The 22,754-nt window shown below is 42.1% G+C and overlaps 2 protein-coding genes across 3 annotated transcripts; one reads left to right on the forward strand and one right to left on the reverse strand.

The window, feature by feature from the left end:
• Positions 1-755: 755 nt before the first annotated feature.
• OOSP3 (oocyte secreted protein family member 3) lies at positions 756-5,008 on the reverse strand. Its single transcript, XM_090267235.1, is given in 3 exon segments — positions 756-857; positions 3,401-3,582; positions 4,936-5,008. Coding segments are annotated over 3 exon segments (357 nt in total).
• Positions 5,009-9,734: 4,726 nt separating this feature from the next.
• On the forward strand, positions 9,735-20,902 carry TCN1 (transcobalamin 1). Of its 2 annotated transcripts, XM_090267486.1 has the most exons (9): positions 9,736-9,944; positions 12,162-12,341; positions 13,207-13,344; positions 14,210-14,365; positions 15,593-15,783; positions 17,890-18,079; positions 19,102-19,285; positions 20,405-20,523; positions 20,693-20,902. In XM_090267486.1, the coding sequence occupies exons 1-9, from the start codon at positions 9,866-9,868 to the stop codon at positions 20,752-20,754; spliced, it is 1,299 nt and encodes a 432-aa protein (XP_090123612.1). In that variant the 5' UTR covers positions 9,736-9,865; the 3' UTR covers positions 20,755-20,902. The 2 variants fall into 2 exon arrangements, with proteins under 2 accessions (XP_090123611.1, XP_090123612.1); XM_090267485.1 differs by lacking the exon at positions 20,693-20,902 and having other exon boundaries at positions 9,735-9,944; positions 20,405-20,642.
• The last annotated feature ends 1,852 nt before the right edge of the window (positions 20,903-22,754 follow it).

Genomic DNA, 22,754 nt, shown 5'->3' on the forward strand with positions numbered 1-22,754 from the left:
TTATACAACTTAGGTCAGGATTGATTTTTTTTTTTTTAATGTTTGGCCATAAAGAGTAGATACTGAATGTTGTTGCTACCATTCCTATCTTTGCAAGCATCTCTTGATCTCAGAGGGGCAGCTCTATGACAAGGCATGTCTAGGTCCTGACCTGTCATCACCTAACTACCTGACCTTAAGTATTTCAACCTCCGAGCTCTGTTCACCCTCTTTACTGTCTCAGTAGGATTCCCTGCAAGCAGAGTCTGACCTGAAATTTATATACAGGTTCTTTATTCTAGAAGTGCCCACAGTAAGGCAATGGGGAAGCAGAAGAGGAAAATGAAGATAAGGAAATGTACTATTTCAGGCAAAGTCCTTGCCTCAGCAGAAGCTACCAGAGAGTTCCAAAGTCAAATGCTGCCTCACAGTTTTGTCCTTGAATCGGGCAATAGAGTTGGGCTTTCTTTCAAGTTCCACTCAACCACATAAGTGGGGAGAATTTTGTAAACTCCCAGGCCCAGTTGGGGTTATTAAAGGCCAAAGTGCCCAGAAGCAAGGCAAGGGGCATGCAGAAATGGTGAAGACAACCCAAGTGGACCTAGGCAGAGACCTACAATGACAGATGACACAGAGAAGTATTTCACTGGGCGAAGGAATTGCTCAATCTGGCATCATTCTAGCACTCCAACCCAGCTGAGCTGAGCTTCCCGAACATTTCACTTTTAACAAGCATTTCTTAGAAAGCAAACTGTGGACCAGATGGTCCATTATACTCACCAAGAAACAGAACACATTAAAGGAATTCTTCCAGTGACTCCTTTGTGAATGATGGGATAATGGAGAGCTGAATAAAAAATCACTCCATAGGAGAAAAGCTAATTGGGACAAAAAGATCTTTTTAATACCTCCTCACACAAGAGTTTTAATGAAATTTGAATGAGGAACAGATCACATCAAGATGTAAGATCTTAAATTGGAACTATTGTAACAATATAATCAATAAAGAAAAGCGGGGAAAAAAAAAAAGATGTAAGATCTTTACACTAAAGTCTCTTCAGAGACCACCAAGAAAACACCAAGCCAGGCTTTAGACCATCAGCTCATTTGTGGAAACTACAATCATGAATTGCCAGGTTAGAAACAAGGGCTACAAATTCTACTTAATAAATCTGTCCTGGGATTTGGCCTTCATATGTTACTACAGTGCTGAGTCCCAGGTCTCTGGAGAGATGAGACAGAGGGGCAATTTTATTTAAAACCATAACTGGAGGTTTGTGTGTTCTGAATTATACACTTACTGTGGAGACATTCAAAAACACTGTGTAATGGCAGAATAAAAAATTTCCATAATCCTTACACAGGAATATTGTCTGTAAACACATTTAGGTGCATATTATTCTATTATGTATTGTTTTTTTAAATGTCATACCGGATTATCATTTTTTAACCTGTTAATTTATACAATAAATATTCTCATGTAAATAAAATGTTTACAAGGACATTGAATAGAAATCCAACATTCATTAACGTGGTTATTTGTCCATTATGTTGTTACTGACTGTTATTTTTGTCAAGAGTCTATAAGTTGTAGCCCTGACAGGTGTGGCTCAGTTGGTTGGGCATCATCCCATAAAACGAGAGGTCGCCATTTTGATTCCTGCTCAGGGCATACAACTGGGTTATGAATTCAGTCCCCAGTCAGGGCACATAGGAGAGGCAACCAATCGATGTTTCTCTCCCTCTCTTTCTCCCTCCTTCGTCTCTGTCTAAAAATAAATACAATCTTTAATTTTAGTCTATAAGTCGTGGAAAACAGATACAATATGCTCCTTCTTATATTCAATAGGAACTTCCAGTATGGCAGAGTAAGAATCAACAAAAATCTACTTTTAAAAAAAATGACACTGTCAAATTCAACATTTTCAAACCTCTAGAAATGAACCTAAGTCTTTCAATGATCCAAGGAGCATGTATTCAAGAAAAATTGTGACATCTCAGTAAGAACAATGAGTGTTGGAATATTTTAACTTGATCTATCCCAATTCCCATCCCCCTAGCTCCACAGTAAGAAAACCAATAGCCTAGCAACCCAAATTCAACAGAACAGTTTGGAGCTCCTGAAAAGCCCATCTTCCAAGAATTATCATCATTTGGCCTGTCTGGAAGTTTTCCTGAAATACTGGTCTTTATTTGACTTAACTCAGCATGTGCTTAATCTTAAGAGACCTATGACAAGTGAAGAGATCAAATTAATGATCAAACACTACATGCAAAGTAAAGCCCAGGCCCACATGGCTTCATTGGTAAATTCTACTAAACATTTAAAGAATTAATACCAATGCTTCAAAAACTCATCCAAGAAATAAATGGAACATTATTCAACTCAGTCTATAAAGGCAGTATAGCCCTGATACAAAAATCAAATACATAACTATGAGAACTAACAGACCGATACACCTTATGAATGTTTACACAAAATTCTTCAATAAAATAAAATCAAAAGGCCCAGAAATAAGCACTTGAATATATGGTTAATTAATTTATGACAAAGGAGCCAAGAATATACAATGTGTAAAGAATAGTCTCATCAATAAATGATGCTGGGAACACTGGACCACTATCTTATACCATTCACAAAAATTAACTCAAAATGAGTCAAAGATTTTCATGCAAGAACTGAAACCATAAAACTCCTAGAAAAAAAAACATAGGTAGTAAGCTTCTTGGTCTTGGCCATTATTTTTTTGGATTTGACTGCAACAGGAAAGGCAACAAAAGCAAAAATAAACAAGTAGACCACATCAAATGAAAAAGCTTCTGTACAGCAAAGGAAACCATCAACAAAATGAAAAGACAAGCAACTGAATGGGAGGAAATATTTGCAAATCATATATCTGATGATGGGTTAATACCACCCCCAAATATTAAAAAACTCATGCAATTCAATAGCAAAAACACAAGCAATCTGATATCTCATTGCCTCCTTCTTCAAAGGAAAAATATAAATCTCAATTTACCGCTATCTAGCCCTTCACCTGTTAGATGGCTGCATGACCTGTGATCAACAGTTTCTTCAGCTTCAGTTACTTATTATGAAAATTGGAAATGATACCTTCTTTCCAGTGTTTCTAGATCTTAGGAGATATGAGAACTAAACATGATTTTTGAGTGTCTGAAAAGTCCTAATAATATATATATTTATGTATTCTCGCCTAATGCGCCATGAGCTCTTCTAGACCAAATCCTGGGTCCCATTGGTCTTTATCCTAAAAGTACCAAACTCGAGTGTCATAAAAATGAGCAGGTTCTCCATCTTTGGCCTTGACTGCACCTATCTTGCACTGACTCTGAGCACAGTGCCACTGCAAGGTAAGATTGGGGGGGTTAGTTTATTATTTGAAATGGCCACGGCTCTTACCTCTTTCCGAATCCCACACTCAGTGACGTGGTACTCAAACTCATATCCCTTCTCAGGGGTTATGTTGGTTACTGGACAGCCAACTCCCAGAGACACTGCATCAGAATGCAAAAAGTGATCTTGACCGAGTAGAGTCGGTTCAACCACAGCCCAGAACATAGAAGTAGTACATCCTATGGACACTGTTGAAAGATTCCCCACCCCACCCCCCAAAAAAAGGTTCAGATAAAAATGTTAGTCCTAGAGGACACTCAGGGAAAATTTGCGCATAGCCTCTTAATAAATAAATAAGTACCCCCTGGAATCCCCCTGAGAGATACAATGTGATCATTCAGATGAACTCCTAAGAGCTGTGAGTGAAAAATTAACATCAAATCAGGCTCATGCAGGTCTATCTAGGGGCAATCTTCATTTCCCCCTCCCAGTACCATTTCCTCAAAAACTACAGAGTTAAGCTAAACATGGGTTTCTGCCTTTGCTTCGCTTGCGGTATAGGACTGCCCCGGAGTGGGGGAGTCTCACGCTGGTGTGCTGGCCTTGGGTCTATAGAATGAGGGCAGTGTCAACGATCAGTGGGGCACTGAAGCCACAGCTTCTCGGTAGCTTCTGGTCCTCATCCATAGCAGCCAAACACACCTTTTGTAGGTGAAGGGACAAAGGAAACCATGTATTTGAGCAAGTTCTGATCTTCCCATGAAATGAAGATCTTCACCAGTTGTATCCCCTGCCCTGTATCCTTCTATAAGAGTATCTTAGATTAAAGCCTACTCACATCTGGTGAGTCTATCAACTCAACTCATTACTCACACTTGTGGCGCCTGGGTTATTCTACTACCAGGGGTAAATTCTAAGTTTTCAGGTAGATATGCAAAGACACATTCTACGGCTAAAGCTGTCCAACACTATACTTTCACGATTAGAAAATATTAGAAATAACAAAATTGACAGCAAGTTTACTTTGGGAGTACTTCTATCCAGTGACATTTTTTAACAAAGAAAAACTAAGTAGCTTATGTGAGAAAAGATGCTTGTAAATTAAGCCACAAGTAGAACACAGAGAGTGAGTGAGTTGCAAGTAAAACAACAAATATTAAAAGGTAACTTCATGGCTCAGGAAAGATAAGAAGTGAGAGGAGAAAGAATGGAAAGCTTTGCTTCCACCACCTGACCTAGAGCTAACACGCAATCGTGGAGGAGGTGGCTGAGTGGACCACAGTGGCATATGGAAGAGCAGCCTGACCCTTAAAACAGGGAAATCTCCTTCCCCAGGTGGGGTGATAGAAGGGAAAGCCACACAATGGGAAATACCTACATCTAGAAGGAAGAATATAATTACCGCTTTCCTAAACATAAGATAAACTAGATAAATCATTTGCTTTGGGAGGGGGGAGGGGGGAAGAGGGCAAAAGGGAAAGCACCATAATCTACTACGGAAGTTAGAAAAATAGAATGGCAAGTCATTGCTCCCCAAAGCGGCAAATAGTAACAGCCAGCAATCTCTAAGAGACCACACCTTCAAAGAACAAAACATGTACCTCACTCTCACTCAGAAAAAGCCAAAATCGTCCACAGAAATAAAGATGATTGTAAACCCACAAAATCCTTCATGGTTTTGATCGTCAGCTCCCAGCTGGTGACCCTTGAGAAACACGGGAAATTGGAAGTGCTTGACCTGCTTTGGGTAATTTTATAGCCAGTGGCACACCCTGCTGACTGCATTTACAGCTTACTTTTGGCTGATTGCTTTTATTTTCTAGGAATGTGTATTGGGTTTCTCCTGATTCAAATTACTTAATGTCTGAAAAATACAGAAAGTACAAAGAACAAAATAAAAACTATAAAAGTGGCCATTTTTTAATATTCCCAGGAAGACTTCTTTCTTCCTCTTGACCCTGGAATTCTCGACGACTCCAGTATCGAAACAGGGATGCAAAGGAAATGCCACTGGCAAGTCTTTGAGACCTGCGGCTCCTCCGGGCCCTCTGAAGTTCCCGGGGAGACAAAATGTTCAGGAGTGTGGTTGTTTGTTTATGAAGCGTTGGGGAATGACATTCAGGGAGATATTTTGAGCCTGTGGTTTTCGAACAGAAGCACCATTGGAATCACCTGCCAGGCTTGTGGAACCACGGGTTGCTGGGTGTGTCCTGGAAATTCCTCTTCAGGGCTGGTGCGGAGCCTGGTAGATAATGTGCATTTCTGAAGGTCCTCGGGGGATGCTGATGCTCCTGGTGCCAGGACCACATCGTGAGAACCACTGACTCAGATACTCTCCATGTAGACAGCACCCCATTCGATGGCTCCCAAACCTTAGAATGATTATTAGCATCCTCTGGAGTGCTGTTTGACAACACAGATGTCTGAGCCTCACCCCAGTCCGGTGGGATCTGCTGTGGCTGGAAGCTTTTAGAGTACATATGAATCACTGCAGTTTCTTGTCAAAAATGTAAATTTCCATAGTCTCATATAGAGGGACAGGGCTCAGAAAGAGGCATTTTTACCACTGCCCCAGGTGAGTCGCGGAGGCTCACACTTCAAGGAACCTTGAGCAGAGGTCCTCGGGACTGTTGATGAGGGAGGGGACGAAGCAGGCCTCCAACTCTCCTTCAGTTATTTTCACCTCACTCTCATCTGTCTTACAGTAGAGCCTTTTTTAAAGGAAAAAAAAAAAAGCCAATATTAGAAATCCTCTGTGTCCTTTTATATGAAGTGTAAGATCATAATATAAAATAAGACATCACATGTGTCTAGAAGCTATTCAAGAAATCTCACTTTTGATGAATCAACGAGGAATAAAAAAGTGAATCCAAATCTTACTTCGCTTCATATTCTCTTGGTATTTCCAACATCGACATGATATAAACACTGTAAAACACCTGTGCTAGTAGTCACGGTCTTTTGAGAATCTGGAATGACCTAAAAGAACAGAGAGACCAGTCCGATTAGCATGATGTTGGGACAAATTCCAGAATCAGCAGTCTGAACAAAGTCTTTCCATAGGAAGGGGGAAGAAATAACCTTCACTCAGTGCAGCATTTCACTCCTCCCTCCCAGTTTTAGCTTCTCCTAGACACCCACATATTATAACAGGAAGAAAGGAGATGGGATAAATCAGTTGCCACCATGCCATTTTGTGTCACCCTCTGGCATGGAAAGGAAGGGCCTCTGTTCAGCGATCCTTGCTTTGGAGGGTCTCACTCTGGCTTCTTCCATTGTGCCCTTTGCTTGGGGAAAAAGATACGTTGGACCAAGAGAACAAGCCCCCAGAATTCCCTGCCCAAACAGCCCTGAGCTCACACCCAAGGCCTGCACGAGACCTTTCCCTGAGTCTGCCCTCCCTAGTGTGTATACCCTGCACCCAGTGGGTAGCCAAGGGGCAGTTGCCTGCTAGAAATGTAAACAGAGCTTGGATGTGTCATCTGTAGGGTCCACATACGTGCACATGTGTGGGAGCAATCGGGCCGTGGGCCACGGGTTGGGGGCTGCAGTGGAGTGGAGACAGATGATGGCACTCACCACATGGACATGTTCCAGAATGGAATCCTGAGGTCTCTGAGAATTCTGAATTAAAATCTCTCCTTCTATCGCATTATGAAAGTTGGCTTGTCAAAACAGGGGGAGCAGAACAGATCTTGTTTAACTGTTTCTTCAGTTGGTGTATAACTTTTACATAGAAATAGGGGGTATGTGCCTGCACCTGAACCCTTGTTCCGGTCCCCATATGTGTGCCGCAGGAGTAGATCTGAGGCCACGTGCGCTCAGCTCAGAGTAACTTGTTTGGGGCCGAATCTCCTGGTCACCCCAGGGGCCCTGAGGACCTCGTCTGGCTCTGTTGTTAAGCCTGGAGAGACTTGGGTTTTCCTAGACATTTTGGTGCTTGGATCATTTCTCAATACTCACCCTCGGTAAGTCAAGCAAATAACCAGAATCACATAAACTTCCTTATCAGCACAAAGAGAGGTAAAAGAAAAGGACTGTAGATTATCTCGAAGTAGATCTACTTGATTAAATAAGGAAACACTGAATAGAGGACTCTTAACATATTTAATACTTGGGTGACCTTGACTCCAAACTCCTGCTGCTTAAATCCTGAGTTCTCTCTCAGGCCTGCTGGAAGTCACCTCAATGGCTTACTTTCCTAGTTTGCTCCCCTATAAACTTCTAACATTTACTCCAATGAGATTATCTACCAATATGTGTTATTAATTTGTCACTTGGCTCCGGATCTGAGGAGTTTCCTTTCAGCAAACATTGGACAACCTCTTATGCAGAAGGTCTTTTGTGTGGCACCATAGGAAATACAACAGTGAGCAAGAAAGACTTACTCTTACCTTTGAGGAACTCACGGTCTGGCAGGGAGAAACACATTAAACAACCAAAGTTAAGAAATAATTCTGCAAGTCACCACCTGCAATTCTCAGAAGTGCTACAAAGGAAAGTACAGAGTGCTGGGAGAGTCAGTAACAGGAGGACATAACCAGGTCTGGGGGTGCAGAGAGAGCACCCTGAATAGGTGGTATTTCATCTGAAGGCTGAGCAGGCTATTTGAGGGCACAGGAAGCAGGACCACCCGAAAGCAAGCATTGAAGGGAGGAAAGCCGCGTGTGCAAGCGAGCCTTGAGGCAGGAAGGAAATTGGCACAGGAGAGCTGAAAAAAAGTAAATCTGGAGCATGATATACAAGATAGTGAAAGAAATGTTGGAGGGACAGGCAAGGGTCAGAAGGTACAGGTTTGCAGAGATCACATTTAAAATAGGGAGTTTTATTCAAAGTGCAGTGGAAGGCTTCGAGGTCTCAGCCAGGAAGCAAAGAATCAGAACTGTGGCTTGGGAGATCACTGCGGGTGTGAAACAACACTCAGAGTCCCAGAGCCACAGACATATTTTCAATTTCATGAGGATGTGAATAACTTAAAAAAAAAAAATTACCAGGACAATAAAATATCTACTCTGCAAGAAAAATTCAAAACTGATGTTTTCCCAGATTCAAAGTCTGAGTGTACTCTGCATCAGACTGTGTTCCTTGTGAATTCCTTTGCTTTCGATGGGTTCTACACCTTAATCAAGTGTGGGAAATGCTACTCTAGGAGTTAGATAGAAAGGGACCAGGAGGAGGGTGCGAGTGGCTGAAACAAAAATTTGGAAGTTATCGTGGAAGGACAGAAATCATGGTCATTTCGACCAGAGTAATGGCAGTAAAGGCAGAGAAGCATACTGGGTCCAGAAGGGAGAATGTTTGACGCTGGAGACTGATCAGGCCAGCGGGTGAGGGAGTCCAGGATCCGGTTTGACCATCAGACTTCAGGTAGATACGAACGAACGGATGGTTATTGAGACAATGAGTTAAGCATTACACACCGCCTATTATGTCCTGGGTGCTATTCTAATGCCCTTCTGGTGGTTCATAAAATTCTCACAAAACCTCAGGAAAGAAGAACTCTTATTACCTGCATTGTACTGACAAGGAAGCTGAGACTCACAGGGCTCAAAGTTATGTAAGGCTGTTTCTGGGTCTCTAGCCAGGACCATGGCCAGTGAACCAGCCTTCTTAGGATACAACAGGGGAAATGCCAGACCAGGAAGAAGAATGTGAATTAGCTACTTCTGGGCTTGAGCTTGTAGGCATACAAGCCTGTCTCTGTTGGTGAACTTCTTAACACAGCCCTCCTCAGCAGCTCCACCGGCGTTTCGCAACCTCCTAGCTGGAACCCGAAGTTCCCACGGGGGAGCTTCTTTCCATGGGTGGCTCATCAGTTATTGTTTCTGTGGCGAGATGGGAGCAAGGGACATACTGTTCTACCCTCTTGCTGACCTAGAGCAAACACTCTAAGGGTAGACTGATAGTATTCACTAATGGTCCTTGGAAGAGCTGATGGATGACATTTCTCATGGGTGGCACATGGCATCTTGCCTGGCACAGCACAAATCCACATCCACTGTGTATCTCTGTGGTTATCCTCCTAGCCTGGAAGGTCTCAGGGCATCTGTCTTAGGAGAAAGTCACAGGTCAAAAACCACTCTTCCTCCCACGGGCCAGGCTCCACTCTCCTGCCTGCTTCAATTTCAGACTGAGAACTTCTGCTTCCATTTGTATGTGTTGTAAGCCCTTGCTCCATCACATCTAAAATATAACAGCAGCGGAACGGAAAAGAGGGAAATATTACCGAAAATAGTCGTTCACTTCATTTATTCTCATTGTGACGAAGGCAAGTAACAGATGTGAACCCTGAAGGTTTGGAATAGGAAACAAATGATTTCCTCCCTCTCCCTGACTGTACCTTTCAAGATTTCTTCCTGGTTTGACCTAGTACTTGGAAAAATACACTTGATCACACCTCTCTGAATTGCTCAATATTTGCTTGAGTGAAAGAGGCTGTGGTGAGCTGAAGCCTGAGCTCTCATTATCTTCTGTCCATCACCCAATAAATAGCCAGCCAAGCTCTCACCTTTCGAGTACCCCGTGGGAGAGATGAGGCAGTCAAACCAGCTGCCCCTAGTGGGGCTCCTCTTGTTTTCTCTTATCCCAGGCCAGCTCTGCACCGTCTGTGGTGAGTATCCTTTGATCTAATATCACTCTCCTGTGATCGTCTCCTGACGGCTCCTGATAGGGTCCTTTATACAGGGTTACCTGAGAAAAGACCCTATTTCAGTTCTATATGTGGTTGGACCCTATGAATAATGTAAAGGGTGGCTGGAGAGGTAAGAAAAGTTCTACAATGTATTTTACTATAAAGAGGGATCATAAATTCCACATTAACTTGCCTAACTGTTCTTTCTATGCTCAGATCCTCTCTATCCCAGTGACACTACCAAGTAATTGCCTATCTTTGTTCATTTTCAATGGTACAATATTCCTGACCTCCAGGAAAATTTCTAGGTCATGGAAAGTTATCTTTTGATTTTGAGATACAATGTATGTTCCGAAGTTCAACCCATGGGTTTTGAGTTAACCGTTTGTGACTACATAGAAAAAATAATGTTAGTAATCCCTTTTAACTAATGAAGACTGTTCTCATGTCATTGTTGAGTTTAGCTGTTCCAAGCTAGATATCCCCCTCCCTTCAACTTTTTCCTATGGCACTTTTGTGGTTCTAATAAAAAAAATAGTAAGTAGAAGAAAGAAAAGCTGGGTTCAGATCTAGTCTGATCCCTTAGTAGCTAAATGATCCAATGTTTCTCGTTTTTTTAGCTTCATTCATAAGTGGAGGACAATCAGGGAAGGGTGTTGAAGCTGGTGATTTTTTTCGAGACTAGTGTAGCTCTCAGGGGCATGATTTCTGCATGTAAGTCTTTACCTTGGAACTGAGCTTCAAATCATTCCAAAGATGACTATATGGTGCTACCTGTGGCTTCACCTTCCTGGTACTATGTAGTCAGCAAGAAGCAATCAACACCACAACAGAAAGACTTGTGTTCATACAAGCTAAAGCCCAGACTCGGCCAACTCTGATGCTTTTTTTCCCAGCCTGTCATTTTCTCTCTTGTGTCCTAAGGATAAGGGTTCTCTGTGGAGGCTTTAAAGTTCAGTTCCTTGTACAAAATCATTAACTTTGTCTTTCACGGTTAAGGAAGCTGATCTGAGTTATTGACCAGGAACTAAAACATCTGTTTCAGAGCCAGAAAATCTGAACTGGATGCTTCCACAAAATATCAGAGATGACACACAATTGTCTAATTGTAACTGTAGCAAGCCATGAGCATTCTATAATTCAGAGCTTCCTGATCTCTATTTTAAAATAAAGAAAGGTGGGGCAAGGGAAGTTTCATATCCTAGATTCTCTAAATATAGAGATAGAAGCTCCAGCTAAGCTAAAAGTAATCATTTGTACAGTGTTTTACCATTTATTAAGTGATTTCTTGTCCAATATCTATGAAGAAGGTGTTAATATGCACTATTTTAAAATGCAGAAACTGAAGGTCAGGGAAGTTATGCAACTTACCCACAGTCAGAAGTTCAGGAGCCCAGAATCCAGCCAAGGCCTGACTCGGCCAGGGCTCATCTTCCTCTCACTATCCCACTAATCCATGATAATCTGGAGATGGGTAGGATTTTCTTGGGATTATAAACAAAGCATATTTAGAAATGTTTCAAGTGGTAACTAACTCATCTTGTTCTCCTCCAGTTGTTGGGGATGCTGGATGCTCTTTTTCCTTCTATAATATAATGTGATTCCCACCATCCTTCTCCCCGGCATTTGGGTAGGTTGTTGGCTAACAATGGAGGGTTCCCCAAAGTGTGCGTGCTGCTGAATAATGACCCTGATGCCTGCCTCGTTGGGTTATCAGACAATTCCATTTGGGGGCCAATCTCCAATATAACATAGAATGTTTGCCTTCTCTCCCTCAGTATTAAGCAAATTGAGTTAGAAGATGGAAGAGAAAAGAACGGAATCCAAAAATTAGAAAGGGCTATAGACTGGGAGTCAGAAGATGTGTATTCTAGTCTCCATTAAGCTTCTGATTACTGAGTTTTCTGTAAGGATGCCCTCTCTGGGCCTCATATTCAAAATTAGGAAGTGATACTAGGTCTCCAAGGCAGGGTTGATAGTCTGTCAGTACCCAGTGTTAAGGAGGAACCAGTTAAAATAATTGGATACTTCCATGCTGGTTGGTAAAGGAGTAGCAGCGGCTCCAGCAACACAGCCAATGACCACTGGGTTGGTCTCTGTTTGTGCCATATCTGTTACTAAATATTTTAATATCACACCTATTCCTAGCCTTAATATTTTCTGTGCATATCTTATTTTCTCCCTCCCCTGCCACAGAGGTAAGCAAAGAAAACTACTCCGATCTGAATCCTCTATTAAACACAATGATCAATTCAAAATACAGCAAAGGAATCCAAGCTGCCAATGTCTTGTTATCCCTCAGACTTGTTGGGATCAGGGACCAGAACTTAGAACGAGAGCTGATCCAAGAAGTCCAAGAAATTGAGGAAAAGAAGGGTGAGTACACATAGTAGCTGGAAGGTTTAGGATAATAGTTGCCTATCAGTGAAGATTATCTCCAGCGAATCCTAAGAAGTGTATCCAAAGTATCCCTCCCACATCTATCCTGGCTCTGTAAAACTAGAGGTGGCAGAAAGGCGCCTCAGCATACCAATCCCCTGCCACTTGCTCTAGAACCACTTAATTCTTTGGGTCCTGAAATCATTTTTCTTCAAGAGGCCACAAGGAAAAGCAAAGAAAATTATGGAGTCTTACCCATGAATACTGCTCTTTAAGATAGCTGAGCTCACAACCAGACAGGCATTTGGACCACAGGTAAGAAAGCTGACAATAGGGAAGCAACCATAGAGCAATAGAGACGTGGCCTGGGTTTGAGTCTAGACTCCATACTGTGCCTTTCCTGCCAATACGGAGCGTCAGCTTTCTGGTTAATACCAGGGGGAAAGGCAGCTACCCTTCCCTGCCTGTTATGGCAAGAATTGTGAAAAGACCGAGAGTTTTGATACTCTATAAGGCAAAAAAAAGAAGTCGATTATTACTATCCTGGCAAGGTGACACACACAAAGAGAGATAAATCCCAAGATTTTCATTATTTCTCTATTTTTCTTTTTTTATTTTCATAAGAATTGCATGATGTCAAAAAGCTCCCATGATTTCATGGGAAGGGCCTAAGATCTAGCTTACATCTTTATAGTAAAGCTAGAAAAGGCTCTGCTTAGGGGAATAAAGACCAGAACAGTAAAGTTTTCGTGTAGAGTGGAAAAAAGAAGGAAGTAACAAGCGACATATACCACAAAGAAGAAAGGAGGCCAAAAATATCAAAAGAATATACCTTGTTAAAATTGAATACTTTTCTTTTCAGGGTTAGATTTAACCTCGGGACAGCTTGCCTCGGTTATACTGGCTTTGGGAGCATGTCAGAATTCTGATGAAACCGTTATATATTTTCACCTGGTCAGACAACTGGAAAAGAAATTCCAAGAAGAAATTAAAAATATGGGTGAGAATCAAGTGTTCAGAGACCCTAGACAACCTTGTCTTCTTCTCCACTGATTCAGAAATGTATGACTTTTTCCCCACTCTTCCTTTTCCTCTTCATTCCGTCCATCCCACTCTATCTTTGTAGATCACTTCCCCTCTTCCCCATTTTTACGTGCCTCTTGAATTGTCTTTTAAAATAGGTTGAACTGAACATTGACCCTACATCAAGGACTACCTTATCTGTGATGGGGTACACACACACACACACACACACCACAGTTTTCTAGTCCTCCACAAGCTTGATTTTTAGACAAATGATAAATCACACCAGAAATAGCTGAGCAATACAAGATACTGTGTCATACGTGTGCCAAAGCATACAACACTAGTATGGACAATAAAGATGGCCAGAAGTACTTCATCTCTGAGAACAACAGGTTTACTATGATGGCTGCCACTGCAGTGCATTGCTTTTATTTCAACTCCTATCTAATATTCTATTATGCAGCAAGTCCCTCCAAAGCCCATCCTTCTTTGAGATGGCATCAACTTCCGCTTATAGCTTTAACACATTACTGTTGACAGTGCAAGAGGCTTGGTGGGGGGAAATCTGTGTTCTAGTCCTGGTTCTGTAACCACCTGAGTATCAGGATAGTATTTTAATCTGGTGCTGGGTCTCCTCAGAGATAAAACACAAGGATGTGAATTTGGTGACTCTTAAGAACCTGTAAATTTCTCAAGTTTGCTGATTCGACGAGTGATTGTGCTTTCTATTATTCACCTCTCCTGAAGTGTAAAGAAATGGGGATAAAATAGGAAGAGACTGAAAATGCATTACCCCAGTACCACTTACACGAATAAGGTCTTTCTTTTCTCTCTGCCAGCGGCGCACGACGGCAATCCACTGACGAACTACTACCAGCTCAGCCTGGACGTTCTGGCCTTGTGTCTGTTCAATGGAAACTACTCGGTCACCGAAGTTAAAAAATACTTCACTCCTGAAAATAAAAACTTTTATTTTGGTGGTCAGTTCTCAGTAGGTGAGTCATTAAACCCAATTCCCTTGTTAGAAAGGTCTTCCCTGAGAGTTTTTCTACCTGTAAGTACTTAGATTTTTTTCTATCCTGTCTACCCTAGTCTCCTCAGAAGGGAATTTTCTTTTTGAGAAGACTGGAAATGGGGTGGGGTGGGGGGGCAGTTAAGTCACTTTATAGATTTGTAGTATAGTAGAAAAATTTGGGTCCTAACCCAACTTTCCTTTGAGTTGTAGAAACAATGGATGTTAACATTTTACTTTAATTTTCCCATCTTTAAAACGTGGATAGACCATGAGATCTTCACATAGGACAATTTAGGAAGTATAAATGTTAAACAAAGGGAATACTGTGGCATTTATATATCATGACCTCTGCCCCTTTTTCCAATTTATTGGGACCATTTGGATGTGTGAGTTTACTTGAACAAAACAACCTCTCCAGGTGACAAGGTCCCATATTTTGATCAATAAAGTGTGTATTCACAACAGGGAAGGACCAGAAAATTTTCACTGGGTCAGCTTACCCATCCCCGCCCCCCAAAAAAATCCCCTCTAGACAGCTAGCATCCCCTATGAATCTAGGTACACCAGATCAAAGAAAATCACTCAGTATGTCTGGATAGTAAGAATATAACATTTATCATACTCCTTTTCTTATGAAAGAGGGAACCAAGTAACAAGCCAGAAAAAAAACAGCTTATTCTCCCTCCTTCCAAACTCTTGCCTCATCCTCCCACTTAAGGAAGTCTATTGGAAAACAATTCTCTTAAGTGCTATTTTCTAGTCAATCTAATGGAAACTTTGAAAAAGTACAAAGACATATTTTGTTTGGTGTATCATCCTTTATTTTCTCAATTTCTTTGCCAACATGGCTGAAAGATATTTTTTTATTAAAAAAAAAACCCAAGATGTAAAAGTCAAAAACTGTTCATGTGTATGCTCCTACAAATTTATATGTGTTTCTATGACCAAAGTGTGTGTTAATGAGTACAAGGTACTGATTACTCAACATAAGGAGGGAATCTTAAGATATTTGAGTGATTAGTGTTGAAGAGATGCTTGCGACATCTTGAAATGCTTTTCTCCCACCATCAACTAGCATGCCCAACTATCCCAGTTTGCCAGATATGTTCTTTCAGCACTGAAAGTCCCACATACCAGGAAGCCCATCAGTCCAGGGCACACTGGCATGGTTGGTCACCCCATCAACGAATGTTCGGTTTCCTGACAGACACTGGCTCAATGGCTGTCCTCGCCCTGACCTGTGTGAAGAGGAGCATAATAAATGGGCAGATCCAAGCAAATGAAGAGGATTTGCAGGATATCAGTCATTGTACAGAGTCACTGGTGAAAACGATTTTGTCTGAGAGAACGGAAAATGGTCTCATTGGAAACATATTCAGTACAGGAGAAGCTATGCAGGTAAGTCAGATGCTAAAACAGGAGACAGAGAAGGGAGTTGCAGAGGAAAGCAGTAGCTTTATCCTTTCTTATTGGCCTGCCAAAATCTTATTATCCATTCTGTTTCCTATACTAACTTTGATTTTATTCACATTTCTCTCCCTGCCTGAAATATATTCTCCTCACCTTCAATGTTTACCTTTCAGAGCCAATGCTTTGATGAAGCTTTTTTTTGACGACTTCTTTAAGAAATCCTAGAATCTACTACAACTACAACCTATCTTATTCTATCATACGCTATTTCACACTTTAACATCCACCGTTGTTTTGCGCTGTCATCTTGCCTCCCAAATTAGATTATTGCTCTATAAGTTGCAGTGGCAGGAAAAGAAGCTGGTATTTTTGACACTAACTCATGGATGCACATACCAACCCAGTGAGGACAGAGTCATGACCTTCATTTCCTAGAGTAAGAGCAAGAATCATGGAGTAGCGGTAACTTGCAGTTGGGGGTGAAACCTAAACACTTGGTTTCAGAACTCACACTCAGTATTTACACTGTCCTGCATGTCTTCCTTGAAGTCTGGGACTTTATTCCTGCACTGATTTACTCAACTCTAAGAAGAGATCAAGTAAGGCTTACAGAAAAAAAATTTCCAGAGTAATTAGAATGAATAAAGGTTTGCCATGCCAACTCAGGGTGAAAGAACCTTCAAAGGGGCAGAGGATGGCAGGACAAAGATCAAAGGCACCAAGGAAGGTCAGGGTGCTCAGCATGGTCAGCAAAGGGTCCTTGGGGAAAAAATTACAACATGAGGCTGGTGTCTCGGGCGGGGCTCCAATCTTGAGGTTGTTTGTGTTGTTGTTACTATTTGTTACTATCCATGTCGGCTGCCTTGCTAAGTTTGAATTTAACATAAAACAGTGGCTTCCCACTCAGGTTGCAAATTTTGCATCACCTGGAGGAGTTTTTAGAAACCACCCATGTTTATCCCCACACCAGCCAGTTAATACAGAAATTTAGGAGTGGGTCATGGGCCTTGGTCTTGTTTAAAAGCCCTACAGATGATATTAATTCCCATCAGGATCAAGAGCTTTCTGTCTGCAAGACAGTTTCTAAGAGGAGCTATAATATGTTCACTTTCGTTTCTTTTAAATGCCCCACAAATGCTTGTTGACTACGTGGTTACCTTGAAGAGTCTTCAAGAAAAGATGGAAAGGGGAGGCTTGCTTCCCTCAGCAACTACAGAGCAAGATCTTCAAGTCCAAGCCATTTTACCCTTTGTCCTTCTCACTCAAATACCCTCCTGGCCTTCTCTACCCACTAATTCTGCTCCTTCCATCCAATTGACATCTGCTGCCCAGAAAGTTTCTGTTCAAGAACCTATGAGACTTCCCACTGTCAGGCAAATGATGTCAGACACCTCACCCTAAAATTCAAGGTTCCCCCTTTCCCAGACTATTCTTCCACAATGTCCCTGAGTGCTCCCTATACACCAGTCCTCCCAGAACAGGAGAAATCCCCTGGGGATTTGCTAAAATGCAGATACTCTCATCATGGCAAGGCCAGACCCTGGCCACTGCTACTCTAGCTCCTTCCATCACACTGTTCCCTCTGGGTCCAGGGCTCCTCTCCTCGGGCCACCTGCTGAAAGGCCACCATATCATCAGGCCTACCTCAAGTACTGCCTTCTCCACCAAGCCCTTCCTTGGCCCTGCTATATGTTTAGAGCTCTTCCTCTTTTGAAAGACTGTGCCACTAAATGCTTCTCTTAACATTCACTTTGGGGTGCTCCTTTACAACAGTTTGCCTGTTAATATTTTTTGAGTGCCTCCTATGAGACAGGTGTTGTTCCAGTGCTGGGGATACAAGAGTGATTATGGTAGAGTAAGTCTCACTGGTGTTATTATAGTTTGTATTACTAAGCAATTCCCCACCTCCCCACCCAAAATAGTTTATAAGCTTCCTGAAGTCAGAAAATGTGTCTTAGTTGTTTAAGGTACCTCCTTTGTAGTCAATGTCAAATGAATATTTACTGAATTAGATGCAAGCTTTCCCCCTTGTTTAAAGTAATTCATTCATTCATTCTCTCTCTGCCTCCCCCCCCCCCCCCTCTCTCTCTCTAGGCTCTCTTTGTCTCATCACACTATTACAACAAAGATGAATGGAATTGTCAACAAACTCTGGATACCGTGGTCAAGGAAATTTCTCAGGGATCATTCCATATGCCCATTGCTGCAGCCCAGATCTTACCTGCCCTGATGGGAAAGACCTACTTGGATGCTAACAATGACTACTCTTGTGTCAGTGGTTCAGGTATAGCACTAAAGAGCAAACCGTTTTTGCTTTTCAGCCAAACACCCCAAAGCACATGAGTTTAGGTGTCCTTAGGGACCAAAGTGACCAAATAAATATCTAAAGCGTCACAGTTTCAATACAGAATTCAGTCTTTGATGTGTCATCAGAGATTAAAATCACCTGAGGATTTGTTCTTAACAAGGTAGTAGACGTCATTCTTGGTTTAAACATTGATAAACAAGGTAGACTTGACGAAATGATGTTTACCTCCAAAGGGATTTTTCTGATTGCCGGATACAGAGAGGTGTTCAGAGCATCATTCCCATCCTTAAAAAAGTATGACATCTCTGACTTTCCATACACACAGTAAGTGATTCCTCAGGAAAATAAGACTTCTGTGTGGAAGGAATATGGCAGTATTGGAAGAAACTGCAGCATGAATCATTGACTAAAACAACTGGTTTTATAACAAGATAGTCTCTTTCTTCTATTGCATTCATTCCTGGTTCAACCACTGACAGGTTGGAACAAAACGTTTAATGTCTAAGCTTCAATTTTCTAATGTAAGAAATGAAAATGATGATAGTATCTAATGCAGGTTTTTGTAAGGACTGAATGAAACAGTCCATGTAACATGACTAGTACAGATCCTGGCACAATATTTTTTTAGTAAATGTTAAGAAATAAAAAGGAAAAAAATAGAGGGAGAGAGAAGCACTCTTGTATGCTGTAGTAAAAGAAAGAAAAGAAAAAAAAATCCAGGAGCCTCCATGTGAAATGGGAGGGCGGACACTGAGGTGTTTGAACAGCTGGGAGTCCAGCTGAACATGAGCATTCAAAGCTGGCGAGTGTCTGGCCTTAGTCTCTGCCTTAGTCCCATGAGGGATCTGCCCCTTGATGATGCCACTTGCCCCTGTAGCACATCCCCCTCTATGGAAAGGAAAGGAGTCCGTGGAGACGGGCTGGGTAGGTGTGCGAACTCTAACATCGTTTTTGTCATTCCGAATAACAATTTCTCTCTGCTTTCCTGTCTCTGCCAGGTGGCCTTAACATCTCCATCCCGGAGCCTGTGTCTGTGGAGCCGAGGGACTCACCCTCATGGATTTCAGTCAATTACACTGTGAAAGTCAATGAAACATATTCCACCAATGTCACTGTGCCAAGTGGTTCTGTCTTCCTCAATGTGATGGAGGAAGCTCAGAAAATCAATGAGACTGTATTTCGGTATGTCTGTACACAACCTAAGGTTAAGAGACTTAGTGTAATTTTGAAAGGCTCGGTAAAAAGAATACACCTGCGTGTGAACACAAAGTACATTTAAAACACGTCTTAATCAGTACCTTTGCTGCCCAGCTACCTCTCATGAAAGGGGTTAAAAAAAAAAAAGAGGCGAGACCTTCCATCTTCTAGCGCATGAGTCATTAAACTCATGGTCACTTAAGGAGTGAATAACTCCCAGGGACTCTCTTCTGTCAGTAAAACTTTCAATAAATAGAACTTCTTGAGTCAGACATTTTGTGTCTAGAACAGTGGTTCTTCACTACTTTTGAGTCACGGACCTTTTTGAGAAAGATGCTCATCTTTCTCAAAACATCATTTAAATCAGAGGTTTCACAAATGCCTGGGAGCCTCTCCATGCTCCCCCTTTCAGGAGACTTCATGGGCCCCTAGATAAAGGTCCCCTGGTCTAGAGAGGTCAAATATTAAAATTGAAATACTGACGTTGTCTCTGAAAACTATGGTTTACTTGGTTTCTAAACCTAACTGACAATTGTTCGTTGTGTTTAACAACATGATGAAAGATGCTACAGAGAAAATCATCCATATACAAAAATATCTAGGTGTATATATACATCTTATAATACATATAATATAAAATACACGTAACAATAAAGGCTCCTTTTAAGTGCTCCCAGGAAGGTAGAGAAATGTGATTAAAGAATGTGAAACATACATTGGCCATGTCACTTCTTAATAAACAAATGTAAAATATTAGATTATTCTTCCCTGTTCCTCTTTCCTAAGAGGAAACCTACTAACTTAGGACTTACGGTGCCTCTAGGGCATTAGGTGTCTACTATGGTGGGAGGGAGGGAACCTGGGATATTATGTCCCTAACTTAGCATGGATGGCAGACTGCCTGCATCAGAACCACCTGGAGCGTTTATGAAACACGCAGATTCCTGGTCCCAGCCCAGACCTACAGAATCAAAGTATCTGAGGGCAGGGCCAGGACATCTGCACTTTGGGGGTTATACTTTCAAGTGATTCTTAGGGGCATTGAAGTTTGAAAAATGCCTTTAAACACTGTAAGTTCCTATAACCCATTCACTGTCGCCACAGCTTCACTTTCGTGGAGAGCTCATGGGGCCCCTACGTCACCTCCGTTCAGGGCTTGGAGGCCAACAATAATGAGAGAACCTACTGGAAACTTCTGAGTGAAGGCAAACCACTGAGCCAAGGTACGGGAGAGTGGGCCCAAAGCCTCAGGGAACGGAAATGCCCAGTGTTCAGAGGCGAGGATGTGAGCTTCTGCGGGAAATACGCCAAGGAACTGGGAGAATGATATCCGTTATTTAGTGATTCGGCAGTCAAGTCAATTTACCCACTTCTCCTCCTTCTTTCTTTCAGGAGTTGGTAGTTATGTTGTCCATAATGGAGAAAACCTGGAGGTTCGTTGGAGCACATACTGATAAATGCAAACCTTCCTCAGCCAGATCTAATCCTTCAGCAGCGGAATTCCATGTGGAAATGGGCCTCCTGCCTTCCTCTTCATTTACCTCAGTTGCAGTAGGAGCATCAATAACCTTTCTCTCTTTGCATGTTTAATAAATACCAACAACTATACAAAAAGAGCACGTTCTAATCATTTCATCTTAAAGGGAGATTATTATTATTATTAGAGGGAAGGCCACCTCAGGGAGAAGTGAAGTGAGAGAGATTGGACCACATCTGATAAGCTGAGTTCTATTCAAGGTTCCCCTGATAACTCTCGGGGCCACCTTGGGCAACTGGGGAAAATGGAAATAAGGTCTGCTGTTGCAACCACAAACAGTGAGATCAAGTAGACCCTTTGTAGGGAGACAGAACTCCTGGAGACCCAGGTGCAAGGGAGGAACCGCGTGGACGTAGGGACCCCACGCTGGCCGTGGACTAGAGAAGAAAACGTTGCTCTGCTCAGGGTGGGAAATGCGACTGAGGTTTACGCGCAAAAAGTCGATCTATAAAGTGTGAGAAAAAGTATCATCTCCCCTTCCAGCTGTCCCCCTTGGGTCCCCTTTGTCCTTTTCCCCCATTTATTTTTTTTTCTACCCAACAAAAGTCATATGGTCCAATCTCTTTCACGTCACTTCTTGCTGATATTCATATCATCAGAAGAAACCTGCAACTAAAATTACCCCTGATGTTCATCTCAGCAGAATTCACATTTTTTGAAAAGGTTAAATCATATTTAAGCAGCCTGACCTGGGTTATGCTTTTTACTGAGGATCTGAGCTACTTGTACATACAGTCAGGAACCAGACATACCTTTTAGGTGCCCAAGGACAGAAGGTGCTTCAGATATACTCACTGAAGCAACCCCCAAAAGAAAAATGCCTTCAGGAGAAATTAGTTAAATTATTTCAGTGATATCTCCCTCATTCCTCTTGTGTTTTCTTCATAAGAATCTTGGCTTCCTCCCCGCCACCAGCAACCCAGCATCAGAGTCGGGGTTTGAATGCTCTTCCTACAGCCTGCTTTCTGCTACTCATCCTCTAGTCTCAGGTTCACCTCTGCCCAGGCCTCCAGGAAGTGGGGGAGACAGACGCCCTCATAACCAGACAGCAATGGGTTCTATCCTCTTGGGTCTGTGTCATATCTAACTCTAAAGCTAACTTAGAGATGAGGGGAAGGGCATGTCCTCCCCTCTAGGCCTCCATGGTGCTGCTGGCATGGGGCAACAAACAAGAAAAACAAACGAAAACTCGCAGACAACAGTGTGGTGGTTACCAGAGGGGCAGGGGGTTTGGGGGACAGTAGTTCAGGGTGAAGGGGGTCAAATATATGGTGATGGAAGGAGGTTTGATTTTAGGCGATGGGCACACAATGAAATATACAGATAATGCACCATAGAATTGTACACTTGATACCTATATCTTATTCACCAATGTCATCCCAATTAATTTACTTTTCAAAAAAGTTCTCTGTGGCTGGAGCAGAGTGAGCAAGGGACAAAGTGGATGGGGGTGAGGTACCAAAGGAACCAGATGCCAGATATTACAGAGCTTTGTAGGTCATTAAAAGAACTCTCATTTTATTCTAAGATGGGAGCCACTGGAGAAAGTCACCCTAAAAGGAACTGCTTAAAATCCAGTGGTCAGAAAAAATGAGCCTCCTCCTCATAATTTTAAGACATATTTCCAGTTCTCTGTTGTACACACGCACACGCACGCACACATGAGTGGGCATAAGTAGGTTTACAGTTGTCCATATGAAAAAAGATATGTAGGTTGTGATTATTACAGTAGCTTCATTAACTCAAAAGAATGTCACAGTGGCACAGTGCACTCAGGTACAATCTCCTAAGGGCTCAAAGTCCAGCCTTCGTTATTTACATATTATAGTCTACTTGCTAACTCAAGCACACTTTGGCAGAGTTTTTTGCCTGCTTTTGCCCACACCTGCATATACTTAACAGTTGATATAGCTCATT

The sequence above is a fragment of the Furipterus horrens genome, unplaced genomic scaffold (genome assembly GCF_987537825.1).
Source record: "Furipterus horrens unplaced genomic scaffold, mFurHor1.1.pri manual_scaffold_2, whole genome shotgun sequence".
Taxonomy (NCBI): domain Eukaryota; kingdom Metazoa; phylum Chordata; class Mammalia; order Chiroptera; family Furipteridae; genus Furipterus; species Furipterus horrens.